Here is a 16470-nt window from a genome sequence, read left to right as displayed (position 1 = left end):
GATTTCAATATGCAGGTAGATTGGGAAAATCCGGCTGGTGCTGCATCCCAAGAGAGAGAAGTTACAGAATGCCTATGAGATGGATTTTTAGAGCACATTATGGTTGAGCCCTCAAGAGAGCAGCTATTCTGGATTTGGGTGCTGTGTAGTAAACTGGATTTGATTCAAGAGCTCAAGGTAAAGGAATCCTTAGGAGAGAGTGATCATGATATGGTAGGCTTCATCCTGCAATTTCAGAGGGAGAAGCTAAAGTCATAAAAATCCATATTTGGTACAGTAAAGGGAACTATAGAGGGATGAGAGAGGAGCTGGCCAACATTGATTGGAAGGGGACAGTAGCAGGGATGACAGCGGAACAGCAATGGCTGGAGTTTCTTTGAATAATTCGTAAGGTGAAGGATATATACATCCCCAAGAAGTAGTACGCTAAAGGAAAGGTGGCACAACCGTGGCAGACAAGGGAAGGCAAAAACAACATAAAAGTCAAAGAGAGGGCATATAATAGAGCACAAATTAATGGGAAGTTAAAGGATTGGGAAACTTTTAAATATCAACGGAAGGCAACTACAAAAGAAGTAAGGAGGGAAAGGATGAAATATGAAGGTAAACTAGCCAATAATATCAAAGAAGATACCAAAAGTATTTTCAGATATATAAAGAGTAAAAGAGAGGTGAGAGTAGATGTCAGACCACTGGAAAACAATGCTGGAGAGGTACTAATGGGGGACGAGGAAGTGGTGGATGAACTAAATAAGTATTTTGTTATCAGTCTTCATTGTGGAAGACAACAGTATGCTGGAAGTTCAATAGTGTCAAGGGCAGAAGTGAGTGCAGTTGCTATTATTAGGGAGAGGGTGCTTGGGAAGCTGAACAGTCTGAAGGTAGGTAAGTCAGGTGGACTACACCCAGGGTTCTGAAAGAGGTGGCTGAAGAAATTGTGCAGACATTAGTAATGATCTTTCAAGAATCACTAGTTTCGGGGTAGCTGGAAGCAAAATAGGCCAAAGTCAGCATGGTTTCTTTAAAAGAAAATCTTGCCTGACAAATCTATTAAAATTTTTGAAGAAATAATAAACAGGATAGACAAGGGAGAATTGGTGGATGTTGTGTACTTGGATTTTCAGAAGGCCTTTGACAAGGTGCCACACATGAGACTGCTTAACAAGGTAAGAGCCCATGGTATTATAGGAAACATACTAGCATGGTTAGAGCATTGGCTGATTGGTAGGAGGCAGCGAGTGGAAATAAAAGGATCCTTTTCTGACTGGCTGCCAGTGACTCGTGGTGTTCCACAGGGGTTGGTGTTGGAACCACTTCTTTTTATACTGTATATCAATTAATTAGATGATGGAATTGATGACTTTGTGGCCAAGTTTGCAGAAGATCTGAAGATAGGTGGAGGAGCAGGTAGCGTTGAGGAGCAGGGAGGCAACAGAAGGACTTAGATTAGGAGAATGGGGAATGATGTGACCAAAGGAATTCAGTGTCAGGAAGTGCATGGTCATGCACCTTGGTAGATGATTTTGTAAACAGGCAAAACAATTCAAAAATCTGAGGTGCAAAGGGACTTTGGAGTCCTCGTGCAGGATTTCCTAAAGGTTAACTTGCAGGCAGAGTCACCAGTGAGGAAGGCAAATGCAATGTTAGCATTCACTTTGAGGGGTCAAGAATATAAAAACAAGGATCTAATGTGAGGCTTTATAAAGTGCTGGTGAGGCCTCACAGAGTATAGTGATCAGTTCTGGGCCTGCTATTTAAGAACGTATGTGCTGCATTGGAGAGGGGTCAGGGCGGTTCACGAGACTAATTCTGGGAAGTAGTGAGTTATCGTGTGAGAAGTGATTGATGGCTCTGGGACTGTACTCACTAGAAATTAAAAGAAAGTGGGCTGATCTCATTGAATCCTATCAAATTTTGAAAGCCCTGGTTAGAGTGGATGTGGAGAGGATGTTTTCTATAGCGACTACTTCATGATTGCATCAATGTGGTGGGCCCAGGACAATGTTTTTTAAAGTACTTATTCTGAAAGGGGTCAGTAAGGGCAAACATTTAAAGCTGAACAGTCTCCTCTGGGATCAATTGTGTCTCCAGGAGAGGGGTGTATTATAGGCTGAACATCAGCCAGTTATCAGCTGGAGCAAGGTAGTTCCGGAAGCTGGTAACACTGTACCCTGCCCCACGATAAAATCCATGTCAGAACCACGTACTCTGCCTTGGAGTCTGGGCAGCTGAAAGAGGTCGGCAATTACACTCATGAGAATGCACATTCCAGTCGATTAGGGTTTCTTGGTGGTTGTTCTATATGTAAAGCTGCAAAACGCTCCTCATGTGTTAACCCCTTCATTCCCGGAATCATCCTTGTGAACCTCCTCTGGACTCTCTCCAATGACAACACGTCCTTTCTGAGGTGTGGGGCCCAAAACTGTTGACTATACTCCAAGTGCAGCCTGACTAGTGTCTTGTAAAGGCTCAGCATTACACCCTTGCTTTTATATTCTATTTATAAGAACATAAGATATAGGAGCAGGAGTCGGCCATCTGGCCCGTCGAGCCTGCTCTGCCATTCAATAAGATCATGGCTGATCTGACCATGGACTCATCTCCACCCACCTGCCTTTTCCCCATAATCCTTAATTCTCCTACTACGCAAAAATCTATCCAACCTTGTCTTAAATATATTTACTGAGGTAGCCTCCATTGCTTCATTGGGCAGAGAATTCCACAGATTCACTACTCTCTGGGAAAAGCGGTTTCTTCTCACCTCCATTCTAAATCTACTCCCCCGAATCTTGAGGTTATGTCCCCTACTTCTAGTCACGCCTACCAGTGGAAACAACTTTCCTGCCTCTGTCTTATCTATCCCTTTCATAATTTTTATATGGTTCTATAAGTTCTCCTCTCATTCTTCTGAATTCTAGTGAATACCGTCCCAGGCGACTCAATCTCTCCTCATAGTCTAACCCCCCTCATGTCTGGAATCAACCTGGTAAATCTCCTCTGCACTGCCTCCAAAGCCAGGTCACGTCTCATCCTCCCTTGCTCCAAGGAGAAAAGGCCAAGTTCACTCAACCTATTCTCATAAGGCATGCTACCCAATCCAGGCAACATCCTTGTAAATCTCCTCTGCACCCTTTCTATGGTTTCCAAATCCTTCCTGTAGTGAGGCGACCAGAACTGAACACAGTACTCCAAGCGGTGTCTGACCAGGGTCCTATATAACTGCAACATTACCTCTCGGCTCCTAAATTCAATCCCACCATTGATGAAGCCCAATGCACCGTACGCCTTCTTAACCACAGAGTCAACCTGCGCAGCTGTTTTGAGCATCCTATGGACTCGGACCCCAAGATCCCGCTGATCCTCCACACTGCCAAGAGTCTCACCATTAATACTATATTCTGCCATCATATGAAGGTAGATGGTGTACACCCCAGAGTTCTGGAAGAAGTGGCTGAAGAATTGATGGAGGCATTAGTAATGATCTTTCAAGCATCATTGGATTCTGGAATGGTTCTGGAAGACTGGAAAATTGCAAATGTCACTCCACTGTTCAAGAAGGGAAGGAGACAGAAGAAAGGAAACTATAGGCTGTTAGTCTGACCTCAGTGGTTGGGAAGATGTTGGAGTCCATTATTAAGGATGAGTCTTTGGGGTACTTGGAAGCACATGATAAAATAGGCCGTAGTTAGCATGGTTTCCTCAAGGGAAAATATTGTCTGACCAATCTGTTGGAATTCTTTGAAGAAATAGCAGATAGACAAAAGAGAATCGGTTGATGTTGTACATTTGGATTTTCAGAAGGCCTTTAACAAGGTGCCGCACATGAGGCTGCTTAACAAACTACATGACCGTGCAGTGCCTAAACAATAGAGACTTCAATGGGATGAGGGAGTATTTGGCTCGTGCAGACTAGGAAAAGCAGGCTGGTGGGTGCATGGATTGCACTGTCAGTGAAGGTGGTAGAGACGGATACAATAAGGTCTTTTAAAAGACTCTTAGGTATAGGGAGCTTAGAAAAACAGAGGCTTATGCGGTAGGGGAATTCTAGGCAGCCTCTAGAGTAGGTTACATGGTTGGCACAACAGTGTGGGCCAGAGGGCCTGTAATGTGCTGTAGATTGTTCTACAGCACATTACAGCCCATCTATATGTTTTATGTTCTAATCTCATCCCATTTCCACAGAGAGACAGAAAATCCAATCCCAATTCCCCAGAGTGACAGAGAATCCAATCCCATTTCCACATGAGACTGAAAATCCTTTCCTTTTCCCACAGAGAGACAGAGGATTCCATACCCATTCTCATAGGGAGACAGAAAACCATAAATGGAAAATAGAAAATGGAAAGTAAGGTAGTGCAAAAAACCGAGAGGCAGGTCCGGATATTTGGAGGGTACAGCCCAGATCCGGGTCAGGATCCGTTCAGCAGTCTTATCATAGTTGGAAAGAAGCTGTTCCCAAAGCTGGCCGTACAAGTCTTCGAGCTCCTGAGCCTTTTCCCGGAGGGAAGCGGGACAAAAAGTGTGTTGGCTGGGTGGGTCGTGTCCTTGATTATCCTGGCAGCACTGCTCCAACAGCGTGCGGTGTGAAGTGAACAGTGCAGATGGATTTCAGCAAGGCATTTGATAAGGTACCCCATGCGAGGCTTATTGAGAAAGTAAGGAGGCATGGGATCCAAGGGGACATTGCCTTGTGGATCCAGAATTGGCTTGCCCACAGAAGGCAACGAGTGGTGGTAGACGGGTCATATTCTGCATGGAGGTCAGTGACCAATGGTGTGCCTCACGGATCTGTTCTGGGACCCTTACTGTTTGTGATTTTTATAAGTGACCTGGATGAGGAGGTGGAGGGATGGGTTAGTAAGTTTGCTGATGTCACAAAGGTCAGAGGTACTGTGGATAGTGTGGAGGGCTGTCAGAGGTTACAACGGAACATTGATAGGATGCAAAACTGGGCTGAAAAGTGACAGATGGAGTTTAACCCAGATAAGTGTAAAGTGGTTCATTTGGTAGGTAAGTATGGTGGCAGAATATAGTATTAATGGTAAGACTCTTGGCAGTGTGGAGGATCAGAGAGATCTTGGAGTCTGAATCCATCGGATATTCAAAGCTGGTGCGTAGGTTGACTCTGTGGTTAAGAAGGCATACGGTGCATTGGCCTTCATCAATCATGGGATTGAATTTAGGAGCCGAGAGGTAATGTTGCAGCTATATAGGACCCTGGTCAGACCCCACTTGGAGTACTGTGCTCAGTTCTGGTCGCCTCACTACAGGAAGGATGTGGAAGCCATAGAAAGGGTGCAGAGGAGATTTACAAGGACGTTGCCTGGATTGGGGAGCATGCCTTATGATAATAGGCTGAGTGAACTCGGCCTTTTTTCCTTGGAGTGACGGAGGATGAGAGGTGACCTGATAGAGGTATATAAGATGATGAGAGGCATTTATCGTTTGGATAGTCAGAGGCCTTTTCCCAGGGCTGAAATGGCTAACAGGACAGGGCACAGTTTTAAGGTGCTTGGAGGTAGGTACAGAGAAGATGTCGGGGGTAAGTTTTTTACACAGAGAGTAGTCAGTACGTGGAATGGGCTGCCGGCGACGGTGGTGGAGGCGGATACAATAGGGTCTTTTGAGAGACTCCTGGATAGGTACAGGGAGCTTTGAAAAATAGAGGGCTATTGGTAGCCCTTGGTAATTTCTAAAGTAAGTACATGTTCAAAACAACATTGTGGGCTGAAGGGCCTATATTATGTTGTAGGCTTTCTATGTTTCTATGATATTCACTCTTGCCTCTCTTTTAGACTTTATATATCTTAAGAAACTTTTCATATCTTCTTTAATATTATTGGCTAGCTTACATATGTATTCTATCTATATCTTTTTAATGACTTTTTTAGTTGTATTCTGTTGGTTTTTAAAAGCTTCCCAATCCTTTAACTTCCTACCGATTTTTGCTCTATTATATGCCCTCTCTTTGGCTTTTATGTTGGCTTTGACTTGTCCTGTTCACCACAGTTGTGTCATCTTTCCTTTAGAATACTTTTTCCTCTTTGGGATGTGCCTTCCGAATTGCTTTCAGAAATTCCAGCCATTGCTGCTCTGCCATCATCCCTGCCAGTGTTCTTTACCAATCAATTCTGGCTGACTCCTCTCTCATGCCTCTGTAATTCCTTTTACTTCTCTGTAATACTGAGCTCCTCAAATTTCACGGTGAATTTAACATATTATGATCAGTTACCCCTAAGGGTTCTTTCCCCTTAAACTCTCTAATCAATTCTGATTCATTGCACAACACCCAATCCAGAATAGCTGACCCTCTAATTGGCTCAATCATGAGCTAGATTAAAAAGCCATCTTGTAGGCACTCTAGGAACTCCCTCTCCTGTAACCTAGCACCAACTTGATTTTCCCAATCATGGAAGTCACCCATGACTATTGTAATATTGCCCTTTTGGCATGCATTTTCTATCTCCCATTGTAACTTATGGGCCACATCCCTACTATCGTTTAGGGGTCTGTATATAGCACCCTTCTTACCCTTGCATTTCCTTAGCTCTGGCCATTATGATTCAAAACCTTCTGACCCTATGGCCCCAGTTTCTAATGCTTTGATTTCATTTTTTACCAGCAGAGCAACACCCACCCCGCTTGCCTTCCTGCCTATCCTTTTGATACTTTGTGTATCCTTGGACGTCAAGCTCTCAACTATGATCTTTCAGCTATGATTCTGTGATGCCTACAACATCATACCTACCAATCTGCAACGGTGCTGCAAGTTCATCTACCTTATTCCGTATCCTGCGTGCATTCAAACAAAACACCTTCAGTTCTTAGTTCACACTTTCAATTTTGTCTGCCTTTTACAATGAAACTCATCCTGTTGACTGTAATTTTTCCCTCCTCAACAGCCTGTCCTTACTCACTACACATTGCTTTTGTTTGTAAATCAGCTCCCTCATTTTCAGCACTATTATCAGCCTTTCCTACGATACTTCTTGCACTGAAATATATGCAGCTCAGAACACTTGTTGCACCATGTTCAACCTTTTGATTCCTAACTTTGACTGAGGTCTTGCCAACATCTGCCTCCACCACCTCTCCACTAACTGTTCTGACACTCTGGTTCCATCCCCCTGAAACTCTAGCTTAAACCCCACCATGCAGCATTAACAAACCTTCCTGCTAGAATATTAGTCCCCCTCCAGTTCAGGTGCAAACCACCCCTTCTATACAGGTCCCACCTTCCCTGGAAGAGAGACCAATGATCCAAAAATCTTATGCCCTCCCTCCTACACCAACTCCTCAGCCATGTATTAAACTGTATAATCTTCCTAGTTCTGGCCTCACTGGCTCATGGCACATCCTGAGATCATTACCCTGGATGTCCTAACTCTCTGAACTTCTTATGCAGAACCTCGTCACTCATCCCACCCATGTCATTGGTACCTATATGGACCATGACCTCTGGCTGTTCACCTTCCCACTGAAGAATGATGAGGACTTGATCTCGGATATCCCGGACTCTGGCACTCGGGAGGCAACAGACCATCCGGGGATCTTGTTCTTGCCCACAGAACGCCCTGTCCATGCTCCTGACTAACAAATCCCCTATCACCACAGCATGTCTCTACTCCTCCCTTCTTCTCTGAGTCACAGATTCAGCCTCAGTGCCAGAGACCCAACCACTGTGATTTTCCTTTCTTAGGTAATCCTCCAAAACAATATCCACAATAATAATACCCGTTGTTGAGGGGATGGCCATGGGTACTCTGCACTGGCTCCTTAACTCCTTTCCCCTTCCTGACTGTCACCCAGTTTCCTGCACCTTGGGTGTAACTACCTCTCTATATGTCCTATCTATCACCCCCTCAGCCTCCTGAATGATCCAGAGTTCATCCAGTTCCAGATCCAGCTCCTTAACACTGAGTGTTAGAAGCTGCAGTTGGATGCACTTCTTGCAGTTGTAGTCTTCAGAGGCACTGGAGATCTCCCTTCCCATATTTCACTTACTCTCCAGCCTGGCATCCCTACTGTCCCTAGCTGAGTAGATATAAAGCATAGAAGCAAAACACTTGAGCTTTGCTTTCTCTGACTGAAGCCTCTCCTTGCTGAAGCCTCAAAGAACCAAAGCCTCAAGATCACCACTCTGACTCTGTCCACTCTGCACTTGCCCCTGGCTTCCTCTGATTTGCTCTTACTAATCTATCCCAGACACCGATTGGCCGCTGGTCAAAGCTCTATTACGCAGCCCATTCCTGCATTTTATCCTTGGGCAATGGACCTGATTGAAGTCCCACTCTCTCCAAACTTCCAATGTCCTGATTGGCTACTGTCCAATATGTCTAAGTCCTGCTGCAATCACATTGCTTCCTCAGCACTACCTACCCCTCCACCTATCTTTGTATCATCCGCAAACTTTCCCACATAGTAATTCCGTTCTCTAAATCATTTACAAACAATATGAAAGGCGGAGGTCCAAAAAAGGCTTGGCAGTTCTTCTACTGTCTTTGAAGTTTACGAAGATTCAGCATGACATCTGAAACTCTGACAAACTTCTGTAGATGTGAGGTGGGGAGTACATCGACTGGCTGCATCACAGCCTGGTATGGAAACACCAATGCCTTTGAATGGAAAATCCGGCAAAAAGTATTAGATACAGCCCAGTCCATCAAGGGTAAAGCTCTCCCCACCACTGACCACATCTACATGGAGCACTGTCATGGGAAAGCAGCACCCATCATTAAGGCCCCCACTACCCAGGATATGCTCTTGTCTCACTGAATTGAATTGACGCCACTTTGTCAAGGAAAAAATTCCCTCTTTTCCTGATCTACCACCTGCTATGTTATGGGAAAACTCACTCTTAGCTTTAACAATAAAGGGCTGATCTCTGAACTATACTCTCAGCTGATGTCTTTGGGAGTCCAAGGTCTAAACAAAACTAGGAGTAGGTGGGAGGATGACCTCGGTATGGATCTGGCTGAGGAATATTGGGCAAAAGTATTGAATAGGGTTCATTTCTCATCATCATGTGCTAGACTGGGGCTCATACAATTTAAATTTTTACACAGGGTACATTTAAGTAAAGCCAGACTGGCAGACATATACCCTGGGACAGACGCTGGCTATGACAGGTGCTCCTTCTCTCCGGCTGGTTTAGTACATGCATTTTGGTCATGCCCTCGGCTTGATGACTATTGGGCAGTGGTTTTTAAAATTATCAGTGAGGTTTTGGGGGTGATCCTGAGACCTTGCCCGCTTATAGCTGTATTTGCTGTGGCAGATGATGATTTGGGTTTAAATGCAAGCCAGTCGGATATCATTGCATTTACATCGCTATTGGTCCGTAGGAGAATTTTGCTGGTTTGGAAATCTGCCACTCCTCCAACTGCTGCTGCTTGGTTAGAAGATGTAATGTTTTTTTCTGAAATTAGAAAAGATTAAATTCACTTTGAGGGGGTCTGTGAAAAAGTTCTTTTCGAAATGGGGACCTTTCTTATCATAATTTGGGAGTCTTAAGGAATGACCTACTAGTTGAGGGCATTTGATTGCACTTGGGAAGTTGCCTCCCATTTAACACGCTTATAATTTACCTCACAGGGTGGTTGATGAATTGTAAATATGAGTGTATTTTGGATCATCCGACATGTTGCAGATGTGTATGAGCCGTCATCTTGAAGTAGTGTGGGGGTACGGTTGTGAAATGTCCGTACTTGCATTTGTGAATTGTTGTATTGGAAATATATTAGCTGCCATGATATGTTCGGGGAGGGTGGGTGGGGGAGGTTTGTTTGGGGGTACGATATAAAAGCAAAATGGAGGAAAATGTAATCCATTATATATTCTGTAATGTGTCATTCCTTCAATAAAAATAAATTTTTTTGAATTGAATTGACTTTATTTCTTACATCCTTCACATGCTTGAGGAGTAAAAATCTTTATGTTACGTCTGGCATCAGGAAGGAGGTACAGGAGCCCCAGGACTCACACCACCAGGTTCAGGACAGTTATTGCCCCTCAATCATTCGGCTTCTGAACCGGCGAGGATAAATCCATTCACCCCAAAACTAAACTTGTTCCACAACCCACGGACTCGTTTTCAAGGACTCAGCAACTCATATTCTCAATAGTTATTGCTTATTTATTTATTATTATTATTAGTTTCTCTTTTTGTACTTGCACAGTTTTTTTGTCTTTTGCACACTGGGTGTTCATCCTACCCTATCTACACCCTTCATAATTTGTGTACCTCTATCAAATCTCCTGCCATTCTTCTGCGCTCCAGAGAATAAAGCCTGAACCTATTCAAACTTTCCCTATAACTCTGGTCCTCAAGTCTCATCAACATCCTTGTAAGTTTTCCCTGCACTTTTTCACCAATGTCCTATACAACTTCAACATAACATCCCAACTCCTGTGCTCAACACACTGAGTTGTGAAGGTTACTGTGCCAAAAGCTTTCTTTATAACCCTGTCTACCTGTAACGCTGTTGGAGAGCAATGTTTTCCTGATGCTTTCTTAGCTCTTGGTGTTGTCCTTCCCTCTGCAGTTTACGAAGTGGTTACTGTGACAGGAGATGTCCGGGGAGCCGGAACCGACGCCAATGTATTTGTCACTCTCTTCGGCGAGTTTGGAATTACACCAAAGGTACATCTGACCAGCAAGTAAGTGAGCTGCATTCACTGAATTCAAGGTGCTAGCGATGGTTACTCTGGGTTGCTTCAGCCAGTTACTTAATGTTCTCCACCAAGGCAAACAGTTTCCCTCATGGCAAAGTATTGTTAGTGAGTGAACGAAACTTACGCATTCTTTCAGAGGAAAGTTTGGGGAGGGGGATGTCAGCGCTAGTTTTTTTTTACAGAGCGGTAAGTGTGTGGAATATCCTGCCAGTGATAGTGGTAGAGGAAGATACATTAGGGATGTCTAAGAGACTCATAGATAGGCGCATTGATGCTGTGTTTAGTATGGGCTCTTATTTGCCATTGGTAATAACTTCTGCTTGGAGAAAGATTAGGAGGAAAGCTGGCAAAATTAAGCAGGATTTTGACATGCTTACAAGGGGTAAATCAAGAGAAGCTGTTTCCAAAAGTGACTGGTTCAACAAGCAGGGGGAACAGATTAACAACAAGGAGGGCAGTGGCAGAGTGTGGGGATCAGTGGTTCACATCTATCAGTGCCCGTGAGCATGAAAAACAGACCAATACCAGTCTGTGTGGAGAGAGTGAGGAAATAGCCCTGAGATCACCGACCGTACAAAGAGCTGGCAGGAAATAAACAATTTCCTTCTTTGCTGTGACAATTCTATCACTTGAGATTGAAATAAAGGCCACTCTTGGTTTCCACTGGTCTACCGAGTGAGGTTATTAATATATTTTTGGGTGTAAATGGAAGGAAATGCTCTTGATGTCTGATGACATTATATTTAGAATAAAGCCAAATCAAATCAGATATTTTTATTACTATCTTAATCTTTTGTTCTTAATGCAATTGTGGTATGAATTTGAAGGTTTATTGGCCCACCGAAGCAGATGGCTAATTTGCTTCAGATTGGCAGGGTGATGAAAAAGGCCAGTGATAAGGTTCACTCAACCAGCCAGTAAACACTGACTTAACCAAAATGAAATGAGGAAAATCCTGAGTTACTCCCTGTTTCTCAACTTCCTAATTTCTTCTACAACAGTGCAGATATGAAAAGTAACTGGGCAAAGATAAGTCCTGGATATATTGTACAGGGACCAAGGTGGTAGAATGATACTACATTCAGAATGCAAAAATAGTATCTAATGACGGTAACAGTGTAATAGTATCCTAATCCTTAAGATGTTGCAATACTTATGATCATGATACTTTATAATGGTGTGATAAAGTTGATTATGAGAATATAATGTACAGTGTTAAACTTGTACTTTGTCTACATGAATGTAACTAATTTATACAATGATAATGGCATATTGAATGTATTTTGACAGTTTGTTTGACAATGATTTCTCTTTGTCCATTTCTCCAGCACAGAGAAGAGGTATACACACACATATATAATGTTCAAGGGGAGAGATACTGGGTTGGAGTGATTGAATGTGTTTGTGTTGGCTTGAAGGAAAATACATGAAATTCTAGACCTGTTTTGCTATGTTTTGTCTTTTGAGGTGAAATGAGAAACAGTTTATTGCTGCAGACTTTATCTCCCTCCATCTCCCCCCCGCCCCCACACACACACAGGAACATACAGTAGTGCAAAAGCCTTAGACACTTGTAAAAAAAAATCTGTAAAGCAAAGGTGCTTTCAAAAATAATGAAATTAAGTTCCTAAATATCAAAGAATTACTATAAAGAGCAGTAAACAGTAAAAAAATAAATCAAACCAATATTTGGTGTGACCATCCTTTGCCTTTACAACTGCATCAATTCTCTTAGATACACTGTCATGTGCTTTTATAAGAAAAGCAGCTGGTAGATTGTTCCAGGCATCTTGGAGAACTTGCCATAGTTCTTCTGTAGACTTTAGCTGTCTCGTTTGCTTCTCTCTCTTCAGGCAATCGATAATGTTAGGATCAGGGCTCTGAGGAGTCCATACCATCTGAAACCATTAAAAAAAATGTAGGGTGCCTAAGACTTTTGCACAGTACTGAACACACACACACACACACACGCACACGCACACGCACACACGCATGCACGCACGCACGCGCACACACACACACACACACACACACGCACGCACGCACACGCACACACGCACACGCGCACACACACACACACACACACGCGCGCGCGTGCACGCGTGCACACACACATGAGCATATATAATGCCTACTTCAGTTAATTGTGCAAGTTCTGTTCACATTACTCTGTATGCACATTTGTGTATACAAAATTGTATCTATATCAGTTTCCATGTGTATATCTACAATTGCATTTATCCTCATCAAAATTCAAAGTAAATTTATTATCAAAGTATGTATGTCACCATATACAATACTGAGATTCATTTTCCTTGCTGACATACAATAGAAACAATGAAAAACTACACACAAGGACTAACAATCAATGTGCATCAATCAGCATTATCACCTCCACAAAAAACTCATTCATAAGATCTGACCTCCCCCACATAAAGCCATGATACTATCCCAATCAAATCCATGCTTTCCCAAATGACAGTAAATCTTATCTGTAAGAATTTCCTCCAATAATTTCCATTGCAGTGATGTGAAACTCACCACACAATAATTTACTGGATTATCCCAATTGCTTAAATGGGCAAATAATAATGGCCAATTTTTAGTCCTCTGGGTCCTCACTTCTAGCCAAGGAGGGCACAAAAATCTGTCATGGGCACAACAGTCTCCTCCCTTTCATCTCTCAGTAACTTGGGATAGATTTCATCTGGCCCTGGGGATTTATCATAGAACATCAAACATAGGACAGTACAACCCAGTTCAGGCCCTTCGGCCCTTCAAGGTTTATGCTTGTTCTTAATGTTCTATAAGAAACCCAACATATCTGCCTTCTTGTTATCAGTATACCCTCGCTTATCAGCACACCCCTCACTGTTCCCAACCTGGCCTCTACGGACCCCTTGGTTAATGGTAAAGGTCCATGATATAAAAAAGGTTGGGAACCACTGTTCTGGGGAATTCTTATTTGATGCATATGATGTATTTTACATTGTTAGATGCACACACTTGTCTTTACATCAAAGTTCCAAGTATAACTCAGTGGTATGAACTGGCCATGAAGTTGGCAGTAGAGACCATAAGATCATGAGACACAGGAGTGGATTTAGCTCAGTCGGCCCATTGAATCTGCTGTGCCCCACCGTTCCATTGTAGCTGACTTATTATCCCCCTCAACCCCATTCCATTCCAGCTGACTTATTATCCCTCTGAACCCCATTCCATTCCAGCTGACTTATTATCCCCCTCAACCCCATTCCATTGTAGCTGACTTATTATCCCCTCAACCCCATTCCATTGTAGCTGACTTATTATCCCCCTCAACCCCATTCCATTGTAGCTGACTTATTATCCCCCTCAACCCCATTCCATTCCAGCTGACTTATTATCCCCCTCAACCCCATTCCATTGTAGCTGACTTATTATCCCCCTCAACCCCATTCCATTCCAGCTGACTTATTATCCCCCTCAACCCCATTCCATTGTAGCTGACTTATTATCCCCCTCAACCCCATTCCATTCCAGCTGACTTATTATCCCTCTGAACCCCATTCCATTCCAGCTGACTTATTATCCCCCTCAACCCCATTCCATTCCAGCTGACTTATTATCCCCCTCAACCCCATTCCATTCCAGCTGACTTATTATCCCCCTCAACCCCATTCCATTGTAGCTGACTTATTATCCCTCTGAACCCCATTCCATTCCAGCTGACTTATTATCCCCCTCAACCCCATTCCATTCCAGCTGACTTATTATCCCCCTCAACCCCATTCCATTCCAGCTGACTTATTATCCCTCTGAACCCCATTCCATTCCAGCTGACTTATTATCCCCCTCAACCCCATTCCATTCCAGCTGACTTATTATCCCCCTCAACCCCATTCCATTGTAGCTGACTTATTATCCCTCTGAACCCCATTCCATTCCAACTGACTTATTATCCCCCTCAACCCCATTCCATTCCAGCTGACTTATTATCCCTCTGAACCCCATTCCATTCCAGCTGACTTATTATCCCCCTCAACCCCATTCCATTCTAGCTGACTTATTATCCCCCTCAACCCCATTCCATTCCAGCTGACTTATTATCCCCCTCAACCCCATTCCATTGTAGCTGACTTATTATCCCCCTCAACCCCATTCCATTCCAGCTGACTTATTATCCCCCTCAACCCCATTCCATTGTAGCTGACTTATTATCCCCCTCAACCCCATTCCATTCCAGCTGACTTATTATCCCTCTGAACCCCATTCCATTCCAGCTGACTTATTATCCCCCTCAACCCCATTCCATTCCAGCTGACTTATTATCCCCCTCAACCCCATTCCATTCCAGCTGACTTATTATCCCCCTCAACCCCATTCCATTGTAGCTGACTTATTATCCCTCTGAACCCCATTCCATTCCAGCTGACTTATTATCCCCCTCAACCCCATTCCATTCCAGCTGACTTATTATCCCCCTCAACCCCATTCCATTCCAGCTGACTTATTATCCCTCTGAACCCCATTCCATTCCAGCTGACTTATTATCCCCCTCAACCCCATTCCATTCCAGCTGACTTATTATCCCCCTCAACCCCATTCCATTGTAGCTGACTTATTATCCCTCTGAACCCCATTCCATTCCAACTGACTTATTATCCCCCTCAACCCCATTCCATTCCAGCTGACTTATTATCCCTCTGAACCCCATTCCATTCCAGCTGACTTATTATCCCCCTCAACCCCATTCCATTCTAGCTGACTTATTATCCCCCTCAACCCCATTCCATTCCAGCTGACTTATTATCCCCCTCAACCCCATTCCATTGTAGCTGACTTATTATCCCCCTCAACCCCATTCCATTCTAGCTGACTTATTATCCCCCTCAACCCCATTCCATTCCAGCTGACTTATTATCCCCCTCAACCCCATTCCATTCTAGCTGACTTATTATCCCCCTCAACCCCATTCCATTCTAGCTGACTTATTATCCCCCTCAACCCCATTCCATTGTAGCTGACTTATTATCCCCCTCAACCCCATTCCATTCTAGCTGACTTATTATCCCCCTCAACCCCATTCCATTCCAGCTGACTTATTATCCCCCTCAACCCCATTCCATTCTAGCTGACATTATCCCCCTCAACCCCATTCCATTCTAGCTGACTTATTATCCCCCTCAACCCCATTCCATTGTAGCTGACTTATTATCCCCCTCAACCCCATTCCATTCCAGCTGACTTATTATCCCCCTCAACCCCATTCCATTCTAGCTGACTTATTATCCCCCTCAACCCCATTCCATTCCAGCTGACTTATTATCCCCCTCAACCCCATTCCATTGTAGCTGACTTATTATCCCCCTCAACCCCATTCCATTCCAGCTGACTTATTATCCCCCTCAACCCCATTCCATTCCAGCTGACTTATTATCCCCCTCAACCCCATTCCATTCTAGCTGACTTATTATCCCCCTCAACCCCATTCCATTGTAGCTGACTTATTATCCCCCTCAACCCCATTCCATTGTAGCTGACTTATTATCCCCCTCAACCCCATTCCAGTCCAGCTGACTTATTATCCCCCTCAACCCCATTCCATTGTAGCTGACTTATTATCCCCCTCAACCCCATTCTATTCCAGCTGACTTATTATCCCCCTCAACCCCATTCCATTCCAGCTGACTTACTATCCCTCTGAACCCCATTCCACTACCTACTCAATGTAACGTTTCACACCATTGCTATCAAGAACCTAACAACCTCCACTTTACATATACCCAGAGACCTGGCCTCCACAGCTATTGTGAC

The 16470-nt window shown here is 43.8% G+C and overlaps 1 protein-coding gene across 1 annotated transcript in view; it reads left to right on the top strand.

Annotated features, from left to right (window-relative positions):
* Positions 1–16470, top strand: part of LOC134343819 (lipoxygenase homology domain-containing protein 1-like) — a 345249-nt gene that overhangs the window by 88442 nt on the left and 240337 nt on the right. The window contains exon 8 of the mRNA XM_063042573.1: positions 10545–10659. Coding sequence (XP_062898643.1) covers positions 10545–10659 — 115 coding nt within the window. The remainder of the gene's footprint in view (positions 1–10544; positions 10660–16470) is intronic.

The sequence above is a fragment of the Mobula hypostoma genome, chromosome 3 (genome assembly GCF_963921235.1).
Source record: "Mobula hypostoma chromosome 3, sMobHyp1.1, whole genome shotgun sequence".
In the NCBI taxonomy this organism is placed as follows: Eukaryota; Metazoa; Chordata; class Chondrichthyes; order Myliobatiformes; family Myliobatidae; genus Mobula; species Mobula hypostoma.
This window is presented reverse-complemented; position numbering and strand designations above follow the sequence as displayed.